The sequence below is a fragment of the Tympanuchus pallidicinctus genome, unplaced genomic scaffold, assembly GCF_026119805.1.
Source record: "Tympanuchus pallidicinctus isolate F22 unplaced genomic scaffold, pur_lepc_1.0 scaffold3, whole genome shotgun sequence".
Taxonomy (NCBI): Eukaryota; Metazoa; Chordata; class Aves; order Galliformes; family Phasianidae; genus Tympanuchus; species Tympanuchus pallidicinctus.
This window is the reverse complement of record NW_026294747.1, coordinates 67,640,416-67,665,750: the sequence shown is the minus strand read 5'-3', so window position 1 is coordinate 67,665,750 and position 25,335 is coordinate 67,640,416. Positions and strand designations below refer to the sequence as shown.

Here is a 25,335-nt window from a genome sequence, read left to right as displayed (position 1 = left end):
TATGTTCAAGCAACACTTGCTACTGGTTCAATAGGCACAAGCTTCCAGCCATGTGATCATCATCCCAACACTGGTTTTCAACCTAGAGAAATGCATGGAGAACAGTTCCTGCTCTGCATCATGTCCTCTCCTCCAAGTTTGCAGCAAAGCGCAGCCTTGCCAGTACTGTGCTGGACCAGCACCGTAACTACCAAGTGCACTTTGAAATCTCAACCTAGAGGTAGCACGCATTTCCCTCAGATAACCAAAAGCAAATCATGCCATGAGGTGTCAAGAGGGATCTTCCAACTCAGCAGTGTTCTGCCCCTGGGAATCTGTGTGCTCCGCACAGGGAATGGGGTCCTTAAAAGACGCATGGGATCCAGGCTGCGAGTTGGAGAATGGCCAGCAAGGGCACAGCTCTGCCTGTCTGGAATTCTGCTTCTGCTCTCCAGTTGGTCTGCAAGCAGTTAGAAGGGACCCTGAGAATGCCACCTCATCACAGCTGATCCTTCCAGTTAGCACTGACAGCAAAATGAAGGTGGAAATAGGAAATGGTGTGAGGTCAGAGAGCCATGATCACCAGGATGCTTTGAGGTCACGCTAGAGGAGCCCTTCCCAAGCACAATTACTTTTGTTGAGCTGTAGTTCCTTAGTTTAAGGCTTCAGCAGAACCACACAATAGTGTTTGGGCTAAAGCCACTTCAGATGCTAGCAAATGTTCGAGAATGAGAGGAAATACACTCCCTTGCAGCAAAGAGAAACTGCTCCAAGGTTATCACTCTAGCTCCTACGCTGTGTCAACAGTATTACTTCACCTTTTGCAATCATTTGAGTCAAGAACCAGGATGTTTATTTAGAAATTCTGCCATGAGTGATTAGCCTGTGCAAAGTTAGAGTGGAAAACATTGCTATTGTTTAAGAAATGGAAAAAGTGCCAGCGCTTTGTGGAACTGCAGATGATGATCTGTTTGCCTGGTGCCCACTCATCCTCCTGACAGAGCCCCATTCCAGGCAACACTGCCTCAATATCTCCTCAGTAGCTCCATCCACAAAGTTTACTTCCATGTCAGCCCCTCAGTCTGCCATACGTTGTCAAAACTGGGATCCCTTGGCGTTAAAAGATGCTGTAAGGGACACAGCCCAGAAAGGCTTGCTTATCTCTTGGCTTTCCCACAGAGGCCAATGGAGGCAGAGGAGACATGCCGGCTCCTGAGGGTTGGTCATCCAAAGAGTGTTATTCAAAGGATTCTCCTCTTCACCAGAGGGAAAAACAGCATCATATCAACTGATCAGAACTACTTCACGTAATAACGATGAAACATTAACACGTGTTTGGGAAAGCATCATTAAACCCTAGCAGGTTATTTGCGTCATAATTTTGTCATTTTTCATTTTCACAACACTGTTGGCATTCCAAGAGGCTTACACACAGGGCATGATTGCTTCAGATACGGCTATTTTATATCAATTTCTTTTTTTGTGCATTCATCTACTTTCTTCAAATGCGTGAGGTTGTGAAAGCAATCCCAGCAACTTTTCCTTAAGAACATTGTGAGTCAAATGTAAATCATGGCTCAAAGTGAATACCACATAATTCATTGTCTTACAAATGAAACAATTCAAATGTTAAAGTAACGCAGTATGAAGATATCTAGGTATTTGACAATGCGGTCTCCTACCAGCTCAGGAATGATAAGGGGAAAAAGTGGAAATCTTTCAAGTGTTATCGCTGACACACAGAAGCAGACTGGCCAAAATAGGAGATAACACACAAATACAGAGTATTCCTCAGGAGAAAACTGCCAGGTCCTTTCTGCTTCGAGCCTGCTGTGATAAATAATTTCACTCCCAACCCTTTCCCTTTCTACCCTCACCAAAGAAGAAAGGATAGGTCGAACTTTGTCCGTTAGCTCCGGCGATGCTATGCTGGGTGATAACAGCCAGAAAACTGATCCAAACAAGTGGAGCAGCTCCTAACAAAAATAAGAATTGCACACAAAAGATGTAACCTTTCACTGGACTGCTTCAACCAGCACTAATTACAAGCATATTTAGCTGCCTGGCTTTAGAAGCCTAGCCCCAAAGTCGTGAGAGAACAAAATCTGAATCAGAAAGCAGCAGCCCCATTACTGTTTGATTAATCTGTAGTAAACGTGTCCTGGTGGGTCGCCAGCATCACAAAGTGCTCATGGAAACTTGCCATAGTTGCTGCCCAGCTGAGCGGGCTTCAACCAAGCAGTCCTGGTCCTGGAGAGTGGCTTGGCAAGTTTCCCCCTTGGAAGTAATTGTTATCCATCTAAACTCTAGAATTGCATTCTATTGAGATAACGAGCCTTAGGAGAGGGTGGAGGAAAAATGGTTTCTGAGAGCTTCCCAAAGCTTTGATACTTGGAATCAGACTCATTCAAGTGAAGGTAGATAACAGAATAACATGGTACTTTCTTGCTGCTGTCAGCTGCCAGGAATGGATAAAGCAAGAATCCACCATTTGGAATTACACCTGCTTTACAACCTGGATCATTCTTGTCTACAATGAACAGCATCTGCTGAACCACTCTCCATTTCATCTCCCTCTTTTCTACTTCCAAAAGAACCATAAAGAGCACAGAAATTATTCTGGTCTTCAGAAAGCTGATGAAAGCTGAAGCCAACGTCCAACACTTTGTAGCAAAACCCTCAACCACTCAACAAGGACCAAAACAAACTGGGCAGCCTCTCTGCTGAGTCCCAGGTTGGCTTTTCTCCTGGTTTGTCACCACTCAGCCATTTGTACCTTGCAGAGGCACAGTTATTTTCAGACTGAATTCATTACATTCCTGGGAGGTAATGGCAAGTGAGGTATATCACTTTCAGCGATGGATCCAAAGGGACAAGCCAGGAGGCCCCAGCGTGCACACAGACCTTTAATGGGCCAAAAGATCATTGTGCAAATTGGATTTTGAAGACCACGCTGCTTAATTTTCTGCTCTTAGAGGTATTTCTCTAATCAAAACAATAAATGTAAAAGTAATTTCAAAGTTTGCTAGCTTATCTGAGCTGGAGCCACCAGCTGTTACTGCAGCCTGGCCATTTTCAGAAACACCATTACAAAAATTTACCCCCAGTCACATCTTGAGTATAATTTCATGCATGTGACTCAGTTTACAATTAGAGCTCTACTTTCACATTCCCTGCTTTCAGCTCAAGCCATGGCCCAACAGAGATCACAATTTGACCTACTAATCCTCTCACCACAACCACGTGGTGCTGCTGCCTATGCCGTAGAGCGTTGTGGAAAAAGAGCCTGCCTTTATGTAAAGGGCTGCAGTGACAAAACATCCCACCCTGTCTAGGTATGCCACTACATTGTTTAATCACCTTGGCTGTTAAATCCAAGGGATGAGTTCTCCAGTTTCACTGTCCAACCCTGTGATGTAATTCACACTTTGATCTTTTAGGGGACTGAAAAAACTGTAGCAACTTACTGGGGCCTTCCTTCATGCTTGCTCACCATACTATTTTCATTACCAATTCTGCGAAGAATTGTTAGAAGAACATACCAAGCCAGATACAACCTGCTTACCTGCTCTTAATTAAGGTAACACATTGTTGAATAGAGTCCAAGGTTTTACTCCCACATGGCAAGCAAAAGCTTGCAAGGCTTGGAAGCCCTTCCATGTGCAATCCAGCCACTTTCTATGGGAAGCAAAAGGGTAATGGGATGCTCTACTACCAGCAGACAAAAAAAAAACCATGCACAATGGCAGCTCCAATAGAGCCAGGGAGGCAACGAGCCCAGGCATTCTTCCCACCCTCTGCCCACAAAGGAGCGGGGCAGGGAGCCACACTGCGGGACACAGAGCAACGGGAGAGTTCATTCCCATCACACCCGCACATCCAGCATTCCTCATGTATTAGGCTTCTACAGAAAACAAAGCGGCTTTACTTTCCATTACATATCCAAATAGAAGGGGGAATTACAAGGCAATTAGTCTGGACAACCAGCACTTCAAATTTACTAGTTAGTAATGCGTAATTCAGGAAATCATATGTCGGTAAGAAGAACGGACGCTGTGTTAAAGACGTAATGAAGCTTGAATAGCTCAACTTTCCAGCAGAGGAACCCAGGCCAGTAAGGGTCAGGATTAGTTAAGCTCATTCTTTTGAAGAGGTTCCTTTGGTGATGCCAGCAGATGAAAATGAACCAGAAATGAAATATTAATGTTGTAAGCTTTAGGTTATCGCAAGCTATTTCATTCAAAAGGAAGAGCAAACCTTGCAATATCATCTTGCAAACAACGATCTTTTGTATCAAGTATTTTCCACTATTTTTACAAGTTAAGTATTTAAATCATTCCTGCTAGATGTGGATCAAAATTCCCAAGTCACAGTCCCATTAGCAGCTGCAACCTCCAGGTCTGTGCTGTACCAATACGGTACAACTTGGATACCCTACTCAGATGAATACCAGAGTCTGGGAGTGCACTACTAGCAGTACCTGAGTTCTTGCCATAAAAGTTATCTGTTTGGAGCTAGAGAACTGTTCTCAGCAACCTCAGAACACAAGCTGAAGTTTTATTAAAAGACCATTATGAAACCAATAACAACATGAAACCTGGAGCAATTCCTACTAAAATGCAAAGCATTCAACTAAGGTGGAAGATCAGATCCAAATGAATTAGTTTTGTATTACAACCTCACTGCAATGACTGAAAGCCCTCGCTGCGGAGAGGATTCACTGCACGTCTGGTCTGAAAGTCAGCACTGGAGAGACATGGGCTTCACCACACAGCCAAGATGAAACCTACCCCCAGCCCTTCCAATTCAATTTGCTAAGGACTAACAAATTAAAACTCAAGCATTCCCACTCCTTAAGCTGGGTAAAGAGGACCATTTCACTGCAGGTGACTCATTAACCACTGAGAACTTGCTTTGGGTGCTACAGCAGGGACAACATCTAAAACTGCCGTGCAGCAATCGCTGCCAAAGGCCACGTGCCAGCAGTGGCAAAAACGATCCCATCCGAGTGGAGCCGCGCCAGGCCGAGCCCATGGAGCTCTGCTATTTTCCACCACAGCTTTGCATCAAGGCAGAGAACGATGCGGCTCTTTCCCCCGCGCACGGCAGCTGTCGTGGTGATAAATGAGAAGCCAAGTGGGAGCAAGCAAGTGGTCTGTGCAGCGAGAGAGCTGTGGAGCCTGCTGAGCTGACAGCGGTGAGCACCCACGGAAGAGAACAGCATTGCTGGCCAGGGCTCACGCATGAACTTCCCAGGCAGAGATTAAGACACTCACGTAGGTTTTTATGACTAACTCGACCAGTCCTTCAGCAGCCACTGTCTGTCTATCAGAGGAACAGCAGGCAAAACATTTAAAGCAACAGTAAAATCATAGTCTTGACTGCAATCCTATTCTCAACCCTGAATCTTTGTATCTGTTTTATGGCATTCTACTGGCAGGACGGAGGATTTGGGGATTGTGCAAATAATTCAGGAAATTCATTTTAATTGCAAACTTGTGCACCTTGGAACATAAACAGACTCACAGCTAGAAGCCCAGAGCAACGTTATAACAGCTCCAAAAATTGTTCTTTGGGAACTAGTACAAAACATTGTTAGGATCACAGGGAACTTGAAGTCCCCCATAGAGTGAGCCAAGTTATTGGGTATTTTTGCCAGCTACAAACACAAAAATCTGAAACACAGAAACCCTGGCCTTCAGTACATCAGCTCAGGGATTAGGTGGAGGATTCTGGAGTTTCGTGGTTTTTTCTTAAAGATCAAATCAAATTAGCTATCCCTCATGAAACTAAACTTCTAGCAACTGACCAGGAAAACATTTATTTGAATATTTTTGCAAGCTGGCATTGTGTATGGTATTTGTAGGTTGTTTGTACAGTATAAGGTGCTAAATTTAAAGGCTCAAACACAATAGAATTAGGTATAGCATTGGGAACGTGTGTGCATGTGCGTGTGTTTTGGGGAACAGGATATTTTTCCTTCATTTTTTTGCAGCACACCTTTCCCATGCACTGTGTGTGCCCTGAGGAGCCCAGGCACTCATAGCTCCCAGCAGTTCACCCAACCCAGCTCTGCTGAGAAGGGCCCCGAGCGTGGGCTTCCACGAACCAAGGCATCTTCATGTTGCAGAGGCACAGAATGGCTGAGGTTGAAAGGACCTCTGGGTCCATCTGGCCCAACCCCTGCCCACCAGGTGCCCAGCACCACATCCAGGTGGCTTCTGGAGATCTCCATGAACACCTCACAGCCTCTTTGGTCAGCTCATGCCAGTGCTAAGTCACTAACACAGTAACCTGTCCTGGCAGTCCTGAGCGAGCTTTGACTGCATGTTCTGATTAAATCAAGTGGCTCTGAGGGTTCTGTTGCCCGAGATAGCCTCTGGATTATATTGCCAAAACATTACAGACGGGAAGTACATCAAAGGACTAAGCACTTCCAAAAATAACCAGGCCAATTGCTACACTTCCTTGTTTGCCTGAACAGTCTCGGCCCCCTTAATTAGGATTTAGATGCCCAAAATTGCAGCTTCCAGAATTAATATGAAGCTGCTGAACTTTTCCTTCAGCAAGTAAACCAAGCACTATTTAAATAAATGAATGTGCAAAGTACTGCGATTAGTTATTCCCTAACAGGCCTTCACTTTTAAGAACAAAGAGCATGGGCACTTCAGCAGCATAACAAAACAAAGTTTATCCTGGATCCTTGGGTCAGGCCCTGGGGATCCCAGAGCATTTGTGAATCTAGGCTACGTGGATGAGCATAGCTAATGCAGACGAAGGCACTCAAGCGGCTGTTTATTATCCACTGGGTGCCAGCATTAAGTCACACAGCAACACCCCCTGGCCTGGCTTTTGTTTTTCCCCTTTGGGCTAACTGGTGAATCCTTTTTTGCGTATTTCTCATCAACATGATTTTGCACACCTGATAAATAAAAGGGGTTCTCCAAGCTGCTTGCAACCCGGCTTTTTTCTTGCTCTTCCACCTCATCGCTATTGTAATGATAGGCATATCTGGGGGAACTGGCAGGCTTGTGTGGCTTCAGCAGGCGAGTGTTGGTGGGCTGGAAGGGCAGGGCGTGCTGTCCTCTCCGTCGGCACTCCTCAGCAAAGGCTTCTTCATTTGCCTCACCTGGAAAAGCAAAGAGAGCGAGAAAAGTGAGCTGCATCCGGAATGCTGAAGGCTCACGTGAAACGATGGAAATTTGGGCTGAAAAAAGGGCCTCACTGAATTCCTGCCTGGGCCATCTGCCCACTCATGCAGAGGGCTTCAGAGCTGTCTCCAGGTCTGCCTGCAGCCAGGGGAGTGCCTGGAGCTGAAGGCTCCGTCAGCTGCTTCTCACCATACTGGGGCCACCCTGACATAGGCAGGGCGAGCAATCTGAGCACCTTGTCCTGGGCAATACTGCAATGGTACACAGCACAGCTTGTCACCCCTTGTCTTGACAATCTGCATAGGAAGGTTTAGCCCTGTTTGAGGGCGAGGGATAGAGAGAAATACTCATGCTAGGCTAGCTATGGGGACCATGTGGGAAAAATAAAACAAACGTGGGCTCACAGGGGATGGATGCTGGATATTTATAGCTGGAAAGGTGGTGGAGAAGCACTGGAGATCAAATGAGGGTGGGAAACCAGGCTGAAGATGCCAAAGATAAGCATGTTTCAAGGACTAAAATGGATGCACTCTCCAAAGAATGGACGCAAAGTAAACTGAAACCCAATGTCTGGAAAAAGTACTATGAAAGATGAGGCACCCCAGTCATTCTCATGGTATTTTGCAAATGAAGACACTCTTGCTGCAGAATATACAGCAGTACCAATGCTGTGAAGTACGGAAATCAGCTACTTAACACAAAACCCACACATCAAAAAGCAAATGGTAAGATCACAAATGAAAGCATTGCATGGGGGAAACAAGAAAACAATAAGAAAACAGAAAGAAAAACTGAAAAGAAGGGCGTGTATCAGATTTGTCTCCTAAAGGCTATTGGAAGTGTCATTAATTCAATTACTTAAATAGTTTTAATGGCGCTGATGAAATACGGCGTCATTTTGTTTGCATCAAAAGCGATGTGTCACGCTGGGGAGGTTTCTCCTGGGCATCAGCTGCTTCGGGAGGGGTGTGTGCTCTCAGCAAGTGCGTGTGCTCTTAGTTCACAGCTGGAAAATGCTTTGAAGATGGAAGAAGGACCACGTTTGCAGAAAGAGCCACGGTGTGCACCAAACAACCGACGCTCCCAAACCAAGCAGGCGGCATCGTCTTTACCTTGTAAGCGTACCCTGGGAGATGCTTCTGAGGGCATGAGGAAGAGGAGGCAAGGTATTTTTTAAGAAGTCATTTCACAGCACAACATAAGGCCTCGGGGAGAGGAGGGATCCGGCATGTGGCTCACGTCCCCATGTCCAAACACCACGCCAGCATGAGGCTGCTGGCACGCTGGTCACTGCAGCAGGGGACGGCTCACTGCCATCGCATGGGGACAGCAAGGCAGCGGGCAAGGAAAAGCTCAGGGGATAGAATCATAGAATCATAAAGGCTGGAAAAGACCACCAAGATCATCTAGTCCAACCCATCCCACCATGCCCGCTGGGCCACATCGCCACATTTCTTGAACACCTCCATGGATGGTGACTCAACCATCTCCCTGTGCAGCCTGTGCCACTGCCCAACACTCGTTCTGAGAAGATTTTTTTTCTTAATATCCAACCAGAACCTCCCCCAGCAATTCCCAATTTCCCATAAGATCCTACAGGGTTTCACACTCGCACGTTATACAAACAGCACTGAAGCACGTGTCAGTCTGGTGATGCTGGCTCTATTAAGGTGAAGCCAGTGAGACACCAGGGATGAGAAGGAATAGTAAAGCCACATAACAGCAATCGTACATGCAAAAACCAGTCAAGATTGTTCACGTCCTAACAGTGCACCAGAACTGAGACATTCCTCCCACAGAAACACAAACCACATTGTTTTCCTCCCAATATATAAGTCTTGTGTGATGAATGTGCAGCATTTGTACTGACAAGCAAGTGCAGGAAGGAGAACTGCACTGCATTGCAGGCCCTAAAGCTCTCTGTGCATCACACCCCAATTAAACTCACAAATACCTAATGCAATTGGCTATGAGACCAGGTGCTCTGCACACACCCCAATAAATTACACCCAGCTGTGTAAGAGATCAATCCCAATAGCTCTCCTCTAATCCAGACAGCGTGAAACCAACAGTCTGAAGAATTCAAAATAACCTTATTCCTCCCGGTGCTATGCTCTCAGCTCTGTGGCTCTCTTGCCCCCTCCATCAGGTGCTCCCAGTGCACATTTAAGGTTTAAAGAACTCAGGGCAGAGCAGGAATAAAACCAGCTGTACCACCTGCAATGATGAGATTTAGCTGAGAAGCTTTTATCATGAGAAAGTGCAGCAACCAAGAAGTGCTGCAGCACTGCCAGAGCTTTGCCTGCACTGACATTTGCACAGGAAAAGGCATTGAGGAACAAATTCTGGAGACAGCACTGCTCCAAAGCACCCTTGGGTCACCGTCCTTCAGCTGCCCAGAGCACCCACGTGTGCAGTCCCATAGTGGGGACCGACCTGGGTTAAAAATAATACTCTTTCCATCAGCTTATTTTTAACTCAGCCCAGCCCCTACGTGCCACAAAACCAGGGGATGGGGCAGCTCCTGGGGTCCAGCTTACATCTGCCATACGCAGAAGATCTCATTAACCAATGCAAATATTAATTAAAAGCCTCACAGCTATTTCACTTGCAAAACCAGCTCAGAGAAGTTATGCTTCTAAGGGGTTAGTTCTGAAAATGAGGGTTCAGGAATGACGGCCCTAACCTTTAAAAACAGTCGTCAGAGTTTGATTTTCAGGTGCTCCCAATGGAAAGCTGCTTCTGCTGATAATGAAACCGAAGGGTGCGATGTCTCATGGCACCAAATAAGACCCCGGGACTGAAAACCAGCTTGTGGTAGCAGAGCTGCAGCGTGGGGGGGAAGGAGCAGAGCCTTTTTAAGCTGTCATTAACCAGCAGAGGGCAATATTGCCCATCACGTGGGGGAATGTTATCGGAAAACTCACTGCCAACTCTGACTTACTGGGCAACGAATGGATTTCTTGGGTTGAATGCAGAGTGTGAGCACGATGCTTAGCTGGGGTGGGTGCTCCAGGGAGCCAAAGAGCCAAGGGGCCCATATCCACTCCTGGGAAATGGAAATCAGGGAATCACAGAATGGCCTGGGCTGAAAAGGACCACAATGCTCATCCATTTTCAACCCCCTGCTATGTGCAGGTCGCCAACCAGCAGACCAGGCTGCCCAGAGCCACATCCAGCCTGGCCTTGAATACCTCCAGGGATGGGGCATCCACAGCCTCCTTGGGCAACCTGTTCCAGTGCCTCACCACCTCTGTGTGAAAAACTTCCTCCTAATATTTAACCTAAACCTCCCCTGTCTCAGTTTAAGACCATTCCCCCTTGTCCTATCACTATCTACCCTTGTAAACAGTCATTCCCCCTCCCTTTTATACGCTCCCTTCAAATTTTGGAAGGCCACAATGAGGTCTCTGTGAAGCCTTCTCTTCTCTGAGCTAAACAAGCCCAGTTTCCTCAGCCTTTCTTCACAGGAGAAATGACACCTACTGGGAATGACATGGCAACGAGAATGAGGACAATGAGGTGCTGCTGCACACCACGGCGAGGGCTGATTTCTGACTGTTTAGAATATGGTTTAACTAACGCTGTTTGGGATTTTTTGGGGCTCAACCCCAGCATTTGTGTCTCCTTCAAGGCACATGAAGCGCCTCACATTTGCATCCATGAAGTGGGAGGCAGCGATGCTGGAGTGGCTGATGCCTCAGCAGTCAGGTGCTGTGGGAAGAAACAGCTCTTTACTGATGGCTGCATCACCTGTCCAACGTGGCTAATGAGCACTCCTGCACCACAAGTCTGGTGATGCCATCACCTGTGTAAAAGGTTCTCATTTTGAAATGGAGCAGCCCTGCCCACCAAATATGTACGTGTTCGTACTAAAAACACTTTTTATAACGATAGCATCGTTATTTTCTGTTAATTAGTGTATATCCTGGCTTTCTGGAATTGAACCGAATTCCTACTAGGAATCAGTAGTAATTAATGGCAAGATAGTAATTAAAAGAAGGAGAGCAAACAGAGGTAAACATCCTGAGGATACTGAACCCCATATTTCAGCTTACCACCACTTCCCGTGCAAAAGGAAGCTGAGACTTGGTGGCTCCCGCACTGCAGCCTTACTGTTCGCATGGCATTTCTCTGCGTGCTTAATGAAAAAGAAAACCAACACAGGATTATCTCCTGCACTAAGAAAGACAGCACAGAAACCAGACGACACATTAAGGCTCCCACGTGCCAGCTTGTGACCCATGAGAACTTTGCCCTGCTCCTATCTTTCTCAGTTATGGCCTTGAGTGTGCCCAAATGCCTTTCTAACACTTTCAGATTCGAGGCGATTCACAAGCACTGAACCCTCTGGGGCCACTGCAGTGAGGCTGTGTGCTCACTGACTGCTCCCGGTGCTATGGGGAGATCTGGGCCATGCTGAGAACAAAATCCCCACTGGAGGATGTTTATCTGTCACAAGTGTCACAACCTGCTGATAAGACTGCCATAGCGATACAGCTTTCTGCTGTGACAACAGTTCTGTGTTCATATTTACCTCGGTGGATGAGAGAGCAGGGTTCTTCTGTGACTCAGATCAGACACTGCTGGGAAATGCGGTGCTTTAGAGGAACCTGAGCAACGCCCAGAGATCAACAGCTTCTGTCGCTCCTTCTCTTAGAGCTCTGTGCCTGATGCCATGCAGCACGGACAGAACCCCAGGGCAACAAGCAGCTACAGCAGAACCCAGAGCAAGGCTGAGCTGCTTTCTCCGCCGGGAGCTCAACACAAGGAAGCAGGGATTTCCCACGATGCTTAGAGGAAAAGCAGCCATTTTGAAATCTACTGATAATAATAATTACAAAAAAAAACAAAAACACAATTGGCCTCTGAAGCCCAAAGGGCCTGAAATCATTCTGAAACTATCCGGGGAATGCCAGAGCAGCTGTAGAATCTGCACCATCACTGCTGGGCAGAGCTTTTGTTAACCGTAAGGGAGTAACAGTGAAGCACCAGACATTTTGAGTTGTCTTTCCCCAGTTGCCAACGATTGCTTTTCCTCCGGAGCAACTGCCCAGCCTCAGTGCCACTGTTGTATTCAAAGAGAGAAGGAAATGAAGGGCTTTGCTGCGGTGGCCGATGTCCTCCATGCAACACTGAGTTGGAAAAGTGCCTGAGTGCTGAGCTGCTTAACAACTGCATGTGCTGTGGGCTCTCCATCAATCAGTGCCCTCTCCAGGCAGTGATGGGGACGTCCCACCTCGTCCCTCCCTCATCTCACAGCTGTGCAGCATCAGACACGCGTTACCCACCTGCTGCTACAGCCTCCCCTGCTAAGTCTGTAACTGCAGGGATTTTGTGCAAGGTTTCCCAGGCTGTTGTTGTTCCCTCTGCTGTGGGAGCCGGGCTCAGACCCATTTCCTGAGTAAGGAAAACAAACCCACAGTGGCTGGAGAAAGCATGGGAGGTGGTGGTGAAGTCACTGAGAAGTGATGGAAAGAACAGGGACAGGGAAAAAGGACAGAGTGTTGAAGTCAACACTGCACTTCTATTTCTGTCGGGGCAGAGCTGCGGCTGCAGCATGCCTTGTATTTGGGGAAGGGCAAGGTTCCCTCCGTGCTTTCTGCTTAATGCGCACAGCAATCCTCTGCCCTTCTGGCTTTTAAAGCTGGCAACACATTTGTTCCTTTTATTCCTGCTCCACCCGTGCTCAGCCTGTTCCTGCACCACCCACGCTCCCACTGTAGGGGAAGGCAGGGGAATCCCGCTGCCCCTTTTCTTCTGCTGACACCACTAACCTGGGATACGTGCATCAGGAAGGGCTTCCTTCCAACAAGGAGTGGTGTTCTACACCCCCTTGGTCCAATCCTTCAACCCTGCCTGAGCCAACATGAATCCTACGTGAATCCAATCTGAGCCACCAATGCCTACAGCCACTCCTGTTTGAGTGCACTGAGCGCTGCAGCCTGGTGTACTGACAGGGGAGAACATGGATTCATCTCACTGCCAGAACATACTCACCAGATGATCCTGCAAAGCCCAGTATAACCAGCAGGTAACACGAACCTCACGCTCCCATCAGGCAGAGACGTCTCCATTTGCATGCTGCTGCTCAATGTGAATTTCATTACATGCAAAAGGCTCCATCACACAGAGGTCTTGCTCATAGAGACTACTTAAAAGCTAATGCTTTCTATATTTCTCATGCCAAATAAGACCTGAGATGAAGTAGGTGACTCTGAGGACTCTCAGTGTATTTCCACCTGCTGCCAAAAAAAAACCAACCGGCCCTTATGATACAACTTAAAGCTCATTGGTTTCCAGCTCTTTTGTTCTCACAACAAACCTATCTCTAACCCATTTAACTAAAATAAATTCTCAAGGCATTGCGTCCTGTATCCTCTTATTGGCCTTCACCCCAAGGAGCATCCCCAGAACAGTTCAGGGCAAGGCACAGATTGCAAATCAGACTGCTTTGTTATGCTACTTTTTCTTCCTGCTGATTATTTAAATCAGTTTTCAAAGGCTTAACGTACAGCAAATCCAGACTGCTGTGAAATGATACAAAAAGCAAAGCCACGCAGTTAAAAGAAAAAAGAATCTTATGAGCGACTTCACAAAAATGTGATGAATGACTTCCACAGCTGTTTTGTCAACGCTTCCATAGTAATTTGGCAAAAGCACAAGACTGCCAAGTTTGTGTGCTGATCCAATGGCTATTAGTGCTGCTGAAGTCTTACAGACACAAGGCAGGCTCCTTGTTTGATGGTGCATTGCCCTTGCTCTGTGTATAAGCTCTCATCTTTTCAGGTTAATCATTTGAAAAATATTCTCTTACACCTGAGCCTTAAGTACGACACCAAGGGTTTCACATACGATTATAAAAAAGAAGAGCTATGCACCCTCTTTGGTTATACCCCACAACATGTAAGCGCTTTCTCATCCACTATACACACAGGACATCCAGCTCCCAGTGCAGCGTCCCAATGTCTGCACAGCTGCCTGATTTACAGAGCACACAGAGAATACCAGGAGCTTTCAAATGACCCTGAAAACACCACGCGCTCCCTGAGACAGAGATCTGCCAGTATATTATGAACCTTCACAGCAAAACCCAGTGCCATTTTTTGACACCTTCTGACAACAAAGAACACTTTGCTATTAGCAGGCATTCTTATTCAATATTGACAAATAAAGATTCAATTTACAGGAAAAAATATCTTGGAAGTTGACTTTCAAAGCTAATTTTGATTAAATGTTTACCTACAAGTCAGCATTCAGGCCCCACAGGTGCCACCACTCCTAAGCTATACCACTTCTTGCTGTTCAGCATCTCCAGTTCTAAACAAACTAAATTGAGCTCTTCAGCCTACGCCTTCAAACCCACCCTAGCTCAGGAATACTACAAGGTATTTTCCAAACCTAAGGCCTATCCACAATTTATACTGATACAACTTATACACACTTATATATAAACACATATATACAAAGTTAGAGAAACTTGCGTACTGCTTGAACTGAAGTCCTGACCAAACTAACCCAGCAGTAGAAAGCAGAGAAATTAACATTTTCTCAGTTTAACAAATGCCAAACCAGAAACACTACTGTGATGCAGCAACAGCAGTACTTACAATCATCCTTTGTGTCTGGTAACAGTACCATCAGTCACTGCATATGTTGCTTCTGAAGAGACCAGCTGGAAGAGAAGGCATCCTACCAACAGGACTTTGTGAAGCAGGAGGAGCTCACTGATGTCAGCATCTGCTTGGTACGCTCAGCGCAGACACTGGGAAGGCCACCTGAGATGCAACAGGCACTGGAGCAACCCTGGCACAAAGCTGTCCACAGTCTGACACCATCCCGAACGCCATATCTCTGCCTTCTGTTTTTATTACACCTTTGGGATGCAGGGGGTGAAGCACAAAGCACAGCAGTAACACCTTCGGAGCACAATCTCTGGGACCAAGTGTCAAAAAGGGCAGAGCAGAACTGAAGAGCTGCCATAAAAGCTGAGCAATTGGAGAAGGCCAAGTTCCAGAGGGGAGCACGGGGTGTCCTAACGCCCACAAGCACTTAGTGCAGAGGCAGATGCACCCATGGAAGAGATGTACCCACAGTGCAGCTGCATGCCAGAAGAACAACTCACCACCTTCGGCTGATGGAAGTAGCTCTGCTCAGCATCAACCGGCTCACCCCGCACCTCCCGTGGTTCTGCAAAGGCAACGAAAAGCCTTTCCAAATACTTAAGTGACTTCGTCAGCAGACCCACTCTACCAGTGGAATAAATATTTGAGAGAAAAAAATTGCTTCATCAGGATTGTTCCACTACAGGCATTTCTGTACAGTGAGCAGACCAAAGTGCAGGATCCAGCTAACCTAATTCCTTTCCCTCTTCAACACCACTGAACTCAAAACCTTCCCAGAAACACTTGCCAAGTTTCGCTAAGCTTTAAGAAGCCAAACCTCATTTACACTACAGCATTTCTCCCCAACTCTGAAAAATCATTACCGTTCACTCTGCAGAGTTCAAAGCGTACTGCAGTGACCCTGTGGTACCAAAAGAAAACCTGAAACAGATGCACAACAAATGAAATAGATTTCCACACAATTTCATGCATGCAAATCAGCAACTGACACAAAAAGTCTCAGCACCTGTCGAGAAACAGCCTTATGAAGGGAAGCCTTCAAACACTGAATCTCCAGTGAGAAGTGATCAATAAACCCATGGTCATAACATAGAGACACTGGGACAGGTCTGATTACAGAGAAAATCCTGCAAAGACCTTAGTGTCCATCTACATTGCCATCTCCATTGGAATGTTTCTGTTTTAAGGGAATGTGTCTCAAATCTCATAAAACTGAAGAAGCTTTAACCTCTGTTAGTAATATACTGTCTAACTGACATTAAAGCTGCACTCTAAGTTGCTGACTTGGCTACATGCTACTTACAGGTCCATACTCAACACCTGAGACACCAATAATTTGGAGGATTTTAGCACCACACCCAGAAAACACAAGAGTTAGCTGTATCTGGGGCCAGCCAGATATGAATGAAAGGCAACTTTTTGTTAGAGAAGAGGCTGGGAGGTGAAACGCACACCCACCCCTACCTCTGCTTAAACAAAAAGGCTTTTGCTATTGGAAACTATTCTGCCCAGGGCAACAAGCACCTCCCCTGCACTCAGCTCTGTGACTATTCTACAAAAACAGTTACCAGGGATCTAGTCATCTTACATAAACATTGCAAGGAGCAAAGCACACACGTGATCTCAGAGTAGAGGAGAGGGAAGAGTGGAAACTACGGCAGAGCGCTCAAAGAATCTTTCGTTCTTGAGTTCCTTCACCCGGAATAGGACGGCTCAAACACCCAGGTTCTCTCTGAGAAATGGTTTATTTCCGTATTTAAGGAATGATTATAAGAATTATCTGCCAGCTTCACTGCACGAGGAAGAATTTAACATCATCTCCATCTCCTGTTGTACGGCACGTAACTCTGTACTGCAACCATTAATTGTGTGGTTAAAATTACTAAAGGCAAACACTGCTTGGGGTAGGATATGGGAGAATTACTCAACTTTAAAACAGGATTCTCTTCCAGTTCTCCTGGGCTAATACTCTCAAAATGGATCAAAAAATAAATCCACACCAATGCTTTAGAACTACTTTGGGAAGTCTCATCTAGTGGTTGGCAACCCTGCCCATGGCAGGGGGTTGGAGCTCTATGTTTGTTCAGGTCCTTTCCAATCCAAGCCGATATATGATTAGATATCCCTCCTTACAAAAGCTAATGGAAGCGATATACCCTCCACTATTAGCTGGTATTGACATAACATCACACAAATCTAAGAACAGGTATCATGAAGTATATTTCTTTCCTTTCTATCAAGCAGTGGAAAAGACAGTAACCTAGTTTGTTGGTTTCAACCCCATTCCCTAGCTAGCTAAATTGTTTTGTTTTGTCTAAGAATACCTGAACACAACTGGAGGGAACTTGTGTCATACAAAAGGTTGCATTTCCTAACTTCAGAACAGGCTCTCCATGGAACGTAACTCAAAAACGTTGAAGTTCCTTGGAAAATATGGATAAGTTGGATGCAACCATTTCGCTTTAACAAATTACAGCCTGACACTTTCAAAAATAATAGTCTTGAAGTGGTTCTTCTGCTGACAAAGAGTCTGCAAATACAAGGTGTACACTGGCTACATAATTCAAGTGTAAAACGATTTCTGTGCAGCACTTCTCCTAAGCCAGGAAAGGGCAGAGCAGCATGGCACGTACACTTATTTGCTTTTCCATTAATGAATTTCCAGGTCACCACAGCTATGGCTATATGGGTGAAGCTGCCCTGCGTTGGAGTCTGCTATTTAATCAGTAGGGAGGAAACAGAGTTTTTGTAATTTGTATAGAAAACTTCACAAAAGATATTTTAAGTGCTGAGTATTGAGATCTCAAAAACATGGTTAATTTGTCCTTAGAAGAACTATGATTTAGTTCTGGTAGTTCCACTGCTCTCCACGCAGGGCACCTTCCCAAGAAAGTTAGGAAGGATCTTGAAGTAACAGAATCGTGCCATTAAGTTATACGATAAAACATTAAGTCTTATGATTTTGTTCCAAGATGTGTTTTATGGTTTTATGACCCAAATGCTGCTGAGTTAGAATTCCAGGAACTTGCCTATCCACAAGCTTCTCTTAGAAATAAATTTGAGTAAGGATGAATATTAACAAATGCAGCTTTGGGTATATTCAAAACCCAAATAATCATCTACAGACAGGTTTTTTTCATGCACAGAAGCCCTGTAGGAGATGCTTCTCTGGCAGTTCCCTGTAGAAGTGTTTTTTTCTGACATAATGTACCTTGAAGCATTCAGCACACTACCAAAATGGCTCCAATTAACAAAAAGCCACCCCTTTTCACTGCAGTAACTCCACATTCAGAATACGTGTGTTGCTGTCCACTAAAGATTTAACACACACACAGAATAAAAACTTGAAATCATTAAAGCTTTGACTACATATTTTGAATGAACAGTCTAATTAATTAATCTTTGTCATAACCTTACGTTAACAAGAAACCTCTTAGTCTTTACCTCAGGACCTGAAACGAGGATCTCTAAAGGTTTTGTTGGAAAGAAACAGGAGGCGTACAATGGCTCACTGCCATTACAAATCAAGTTCTCTGGGACAGTCACTGAGGTCCTTGGCCAGGTTTCCCATTTGTCACTGAACGCCCCATCTCTCCACTACAACAAAGCAACAACTTACCTTAACAGTTCAGAACACCTTTCTCACATAAATCCCGCTCATGGCATGTACACATCCCTAACTGGATGCTCTAGACCAACATTCATCACACAATATCTGTGTCCTAGATGCACGTGTTGCCTCCTGTCTTCCCAAGCACACTGCTTCCTCCAGCCCTTCCAACAGCCCTAACCATGCCTTCAACTCCTTCATCACTAAGGCACCCCCTGTCTCAAAATGAGAAAGATGTTATATGCGTGAATGTTAACCCAACAGGGAAAGAGACTATCTTAATTAGACTCCACAAAGAAAGGTCTGAAGGACCTCTGTATCTTGCATCTTGAGCTGCACCTCAGGCTCCTGAGTTTTTGGTACTATATAGAAGCTGAACACTTGCTTCCCGCTAAAACATAATTTAAAGATGAACTTCAAGACAACATCAGCTAGAGAAACCACTTCTCATAGAACTTTCTTCAACAGTTCATCATTCATGTGTTTAAAAAATGCATGTTCTTATTTGAATTTGCCTAGCCTCAAACAAACATTTATGTTCTTCCAAACAAGGCACAATTTAATACGCACTTCTACCTTACCTGTATACATATTATTTTTAACTTCTTTTTTAAGAATCAAATTGGATTTGGCACATCATCCTCAGGCTGCAGAAGTACCTTCTGTTTCTGCCCTGGCAGGAGAAGCAGCTTCTGCATTAACACACAGCATCTGCCAGCACAGAGGTGTGAACACATGTGGGAAATACCCACTTCTCGATCCACTGTGACAGGTTGTGATCAGGTTTTCCTGACAAGATAAGGCAAAGGCCAAGTAAAGGAGAAAGTCTTTGGAATTTATGTCTATGGCCATAACAAGCTGAGTTGGTTTCTTACTTCTCCCTTACTGTTTTTTCGCCCTGCAAGTTACACTGCGAAGCAGCATCATGAATACCAAGGATGTTTCTTTTTGTATAGCTGAACTATACAAGCCAGAAAAATGGAAGTTCAACTGGATGTATGCTGTGAAAGGAAGCATTTGATGACTGTTCTGTTTTCTCTTAGACCTTCTGGAGAGAAAAAACCTACCTCTTAGGCCTTGATCAGTAGCTAAGTTAAAGACTCAAGCCAAGAAGTGCACGAACATTACCCATGCTTGCCAGCAATATCCAAATGAATCCAAAACAAACTGAATTTATAGCTCTCTACTGCTTCCCTAAACGTTAGCTCACCTCCTGTTTGTACAGAAGAGTTTAAGAATCTCCTTTCTGTAGCAGGGGGGTTGGAACCTGATGATCTTTAGGGTCCCTTCCAACTCAAGCCATTCTATGATTCTACTGAAACTAAGCATATATGATGATAAGGATCTGATCATATTTCCCATAAGCAGTCACAAGAAATGTGTGTGCAGAGATTAACAGAATAATTCTGGGACGTGCCTGAGCAACTACCTGACAGAGCACTTCCAAAGAAATCAAAATACCAAAATGTAATCTGATGAGAGCTAGTATTATTAGAAGAAAAAATACTTTGTCCTATGAACAGCTAAGACAGTCTGGAGGAAAGGCTGAGCTTTCAAACAGAAGTCCAAAACAACTTTAAAATACTCCCAGCTTTGATCCCTGTGGAAGAAAAATGACAGAGGCCAAACGTGAAAGTATTACAGAATAGGTACTTTCACATAAATAAGAAGCAATATCCTGTTGCTGAGCAAGACAAATATCACAACAGCAGGACAAATTCTGATTAAGTTTATGGTCTCATTTTTGTTCAGTTCCGAGTAAAGGGCAGCTTCCAACCACAGGCCCATGGAAACCACCAGAGGTGGCTACAGTGACAGTTACATAAACCTGTGATAAATAAGCAAGTTAATCTTATCCCATGTATCAGTTACAATGATTAACACACTGCATGTATTTCTGGGGAGAAACTGAGAGGCCACTGATCTGCTCAGCTCCTCTACAGATGCAGTAAGGATTCTGCAGGCTTTGAATTTTTTTCTCCAGCTAACCTCCCCTCTGGGAGCAAATTTCAGTCAAGCTTGTGACTACAGCAAAGATAGAAGAATCCTATCCCAGAGCTGCTGCTTTGCATCTTTAGCTGCTTTGCTAACAGCTTCAGGCAACTAGGTTACAGACAGAACCAAAATAACTCTTCTGGCCAGCAGGAATGTGCGCTCCAAAACCTGAACTCTGCACAGACACTCAGGCTCTACGCTCCTTAACCCACACCATTAATCTGTTCAAATTGACCTACAGATAAGACATAACGCAGGTTTCATATTTCATGTTGAACAGTAAATAAGAAGAGGAGCTGAAGCCTTCTGAACACAACGTGCCGTTTGTTACACCATGTAGAAGACCAGCATCCTTACTGCAGTCTTTACAAATCGTTAATATCTGGTCTCTCTCAGAATTAACATGCAGTTGTGTTAAATAATTCAGCTTTATTTCAAGTACTGGTAAGTCAGCAACTACAGGCCTTTTTCCTTTTTCTATGAAGTTGCATTTGAAGTTGGCTGCATTGAAAAGAACAGATGACAGCACTCTGACCTGTGATTTGATATGAAGGATAAGCTATAGAGCAAACTGAAGTACTAGGAGCTGTTACCACTAGCCTCTAAAAATGTATTTCCCCAATTGTTAATTTAAGTAAAGCTCAAAGTTATGTATTTCTACTGATTTTAAATTGAATCCACAGTGCAACTTTTATTTTTTTGCCTGACAGTAACATCAGTAACAGTTTGTGTCACTAACTTGGTGCTTGGTTGCTTGGTTCCAACTCTAATGCAGCATGAGGGCCATTTAGGTATTATGAATGGGAGATGAAAAGGTTTTTGGCTTTAAACAATCACCTGAAGACAAGCAATAACTACAGGGAAACCCAAACTACATTAGTACTACGTAAAGCAAATTTGAGGGCACACATCAGTCCCTAAGTAAACAAGACCAGAGGGAGCAAACAGTACTCTCAAAGTCTGGGTAGCACTGACTATCCAGTTACTGATGTCTGCATCGCAACTACACCGAAAGAACACAATGACTTACAATAAGTCTAAGACATTCACAACACCAGGACCAAAGAAAGGTTTTCCAAAATCACTTCTGAAACACTTCCCAAGGAAGGCTAACACGAATTCTAACACTAAGGTAAAGCACTAGATTAATACAGCGTTCTTTAGAGAAGCTCTCTGGCCGTAAGCATTCACACAGCTCTAACGCACTCATTGTAAAATGCAACACTGACAGCTAGGCACCATCTTACACTCACAAATTAAGGCAAAATGGGAAACAAGCTCATGTTTCAGACAGAACAGAAACAGATCCAGGAAGTTCAGGTTTCAAAAAACAATTCCCTTGTCATGGTCTAGAATACAGAAGCACACTGAAATGCAACACAGACACACTTCTGCTCACACCTGGAGCTACCGCACTGAGGGAAGCAAGCACATGGGACCAGGCAGACACAAATACTGACAGAGAAGCACATAATATACTTGGGCTTATTCAGAGTTTTTAAAGTCTTTCACAAGTCCTGCCTTCAGCATTCTGAGACACAAGCCCTCAGTCGCGAGCTGATGCAGTCTGACCTGCAAACGCCACGCGTGCTCACTCTGCAGAGCAGAGCTCTCCCTCTAAGACCACAAAAATGCCTGTGATTCCCAAAGGATGAGGTCTTCTGAGAACTGAGAACTACAACAGCTGCAACAATTTTAAAATGTGAAGCATTCTAAGGCAAAAATCACAGCTTTTTCAAGAAAGCAAAGTGGAAGGGCAGATGCCATGCAATCTGAAAAGCTAAGCACGTTGCACTGAAGTTACCACCATGCACTACAGACCAAAAGGAGGCTGCACCAAGAAAAAGCATTACAAAGTTATTGCGTTCTACCAATGAACTTTGAAGCAGGGCATGAAAGAGTAAGTGACAAAGATTCCAAAGATTCAAGAACTCCATCTTAGCTTTTCCAAACCGCCAGAAGAGGTTTGATTTAAACTGGGTGGTGCCCCAAGGCATTCAAATCAATCCCTCCTGTATGAGAAATGATACTTTTAATCATACAACACCCATTTTTGTCAGCTCTCATCCCACTGCATATGTGATGTGTAGCATATGCTACAATTAGGAACTTTTGCTGTTATTTTTTGTGCTACCTGGGCCAAAATATATGTGTAAGGAGATCTGCTGCTCTGGATGAGCCACAATGTGTCAGCTTTGAACACGCATGCTAAGTACACGTTAGTAAGAACTGATACAAAAGTTTTCAGAGCAATCTAATATATGTATTTTTCCAGAGAAAAGAAACTCATTTCAGCAGCAAAATGACAAAGTCTGAATATTTAATATGTAATAGGAAGGAAGAATGTAAGTTGGACCCACAGTAAGCATACAATGAGGATTCATTTTCGTATTAAAAATGAAGCTGCATGCTGTGGAGCTGTACTGTTTCAATGAATTCTACATACTGAAACAGGTGCAGCCTACTGCATTTTAGTCACACGTACAGTGTCAGTTTTTCAATCTGCCATTTACCCTTGAGTGAACGTTTTAAATCTCTAAGAACAAATGCAAGCATGTGGGTACAGAACTGCCACTAGCAGCCATGCTACCAGAATTGCCTCATTAACTTGAGCTACTCTGTGTTAGCCTAAAAAAAACCGAGAGTAAAACAGAAGGTAAAGTTTGGCTGCTCAACATAAAAACTAATGGGCATCGACAGGAAGGAATTCAAACTCAACTCCAGAATGTCCTAATTTTATTTGAGTTGGTTAATCAATTTTGAAGCTTTTTTTTTTTAAACAGTTTACATAACTTAATGGAACATGTCCTATAAATGTAAATTAACATTTTTCAGAACTCAAGACAGCACAACAAAGTAAGATTTTGAAATAAATTACTTGTTTAGCAATCATGTGGATCAAGGGAAAACATACAAGAGGAAGGAAAAACAGCATCAATAAAACACTGTTTGTTAAGTTCCAGACTGAATTTGTGCTTCTACACACACAAAAAAAACCCCACAACACTGAAGTAACAAGAATTCTGCAAAGAACTTGAAAAAGGACGTAACATCTCTAGTCCCAAAATCAAAGTACACATTAATGCCCACTAGCAGTTTGGTTCTCTGAACTTAACATGAGAAAGAGAAATTTAAGAGAGGCTCTGTTCTAAACATGCATTAAATTACAGCATTTTTTTAGATAGGTAGTAGTAGGTGGAAGTTGAACCAGCTGTTTTGCAGGACAAATATGAACAAATCTTTGTTGTATTTAATAATTGATGCATTTGTTAGTACAAAGTAGATGATGTTCAGTAAGAAGGCATTAAATGATCAGCTGAAAACACCATGCTATTTTCCTAAACGTGAAGCCAGACTACAGAACTTGGTGAAGGCCAGATGTTCAAAGCTTGTGCAAAGACAGAAGCTGCACACCCACGATTTAAGCATGCTGTTACCCAGAGCCTGGCAGGTGTTAACATATGCCAATATTTATTTGCATTCTTCCTTCACGTTATCAAGTCATCTTCCACTGAACTTTGAAAATCTGGTCTTAGCTACAAGCTGACATTTTACCTTACTCAATTAGTTAAAAAGAAAAAAAACATACATATACATATAGAGAGAGAAGGGCACTCAACCATCATTTGTTTGGTTGATGATAAAATGTCAAAACTAAAAGTGAGTTCTTCAATCTAGACATTTTCCTTTCATTTGTCCCTGACAGTTTTGAATAAGTCTTCTCCAAATCAACTGTTTGTTCTCAAAATGTGCAAAATATTTTAGCATTCAGAAACCTTTTGTTTTTGTTTAAAAAAAAAAAAACTGATATTTTTGGACACTATACATTATTTTTTGAATTAGCCTCAGAACCTGAAGCCTTAGCAAACTTAGTTTTTAAATGGAGGGACACGCTTTTGGCCTAGAGGAGGGGAAAAAAAAAAGCATTACAGCAAAAGATGGAGTTAACAGAGCCGGCCTACGAATGCTTCTTAAAAACAAGTGCTTCTAATGCAGGTTTAGAAAAGAAATTAAATATGTTTGCAGTCACAATGAAGCAAACATCTGCAAAGAAAAAAAGGCCCTCATCCTTAAGATGGAAGAAAAAGGTGGTGGGGAAAAAAAAGCACTGTTTTCCCAAGTTGCCCAAATCACACACAGACACAAGAAGGTTACAAATGCCATTCATGAAAGAATGCACCACAAACATCAGCATTTATTCATTTTGAATTTTTTTTTTTTTAGCAAATGACAAAAGACCCAGCTTACTGGCTTCACTTTTGTTAACCTTTTGCTTACATTACACATTTAAACATTTGTCAAAACTTACTAAGTTGTCTGCATTCATGCACAACTAGAAAACATCCTTAATTTATTTAAACCAGAAATGCATTACCAGAAATGTATTAACAGCGTTTGCTAGTAAACGTTAAAAAAAAAAAGTTGAAATTATTAAAAACCTTATCTGGAAATGTTAACTTCACAGCAGACTTAAACTACTATTGGCTCACATTTCAAACAAATTGGAAAAAGCAAGATTCATGCTAGTGTTAGTATACATCTTGCCCTAGCACTACTGAAGGATCATGGTTCACCTTGGATCATATATGTTAAAAAGAAAAGTGCATACAGAAATTTACAACAATTTTAAGGACAAAAAATGGTCCTATTGATGTGGTCCCAACAATTAACTCAAAAGTCTATGACAAATACGAGCTCCGGTGAGCTATTTATACTACTTAAGATTAAGTACGGATATACAGAAAGTTGAGTTCATTTGAAATCTTCAAAAATTGTTCCTGTCAATCCTCAAATGGTGGCTGTTATAGCTTAAAATTTCTGTTAAATGCGTGCGTTGAATTACTTGTTATCCAAGCGCAGCAGCTGCTCCTTACCATTTATTGTTAGCGACCTTAACTGGCCATCTTCTTCAACTTCTACTCTCTCTTGTCCATTCTCAATAATTCTGTAGGACAGAACACACAGTTACCAATTT

The 25,335-nt window shown here is 43.7% G+C and overlaps 1 protein-coding gene across 2 annotated transcripts in view; it reads right to left on the bottom strand.

Annotated features, from left to right (window-relative positions):
• The window catches only part of DNAJB6 (DnaJ heat shock protein family (Hsp40) member B6), a 49,241-nt gene that overhangs the window by 2,113 nt on the left and 21,793 nt on the right, over window positions 1-25,335 (bottom strand). The window contains exons 8-10 of one of the 2 annotated variants that reach the window (XM_052695766.1): window positions 25,235-25,305; window positions 6,902-7,108; window positions 5,256-5,304 (exon numbers count right to left, since the gene is read on the bottom strand). In XM_052695766.1, the coding sequence (XP_052551726.1) occupies window positions 5,270-5,304; window positions 6,902-7,108; window positions 25,235-25,305 (313 nt within the window). In that variant the 3' untranslated portion in view covers window positions 5,256-5,269. The remainder of the gene's footprint in view (window positions 1-5,255; window positions 5,305-6,901; window positions 7,109-25,234; window positions 25,306-25,335) is intronic. The other variant, XM_052695765.1, reaches the window with a different exon arrangement.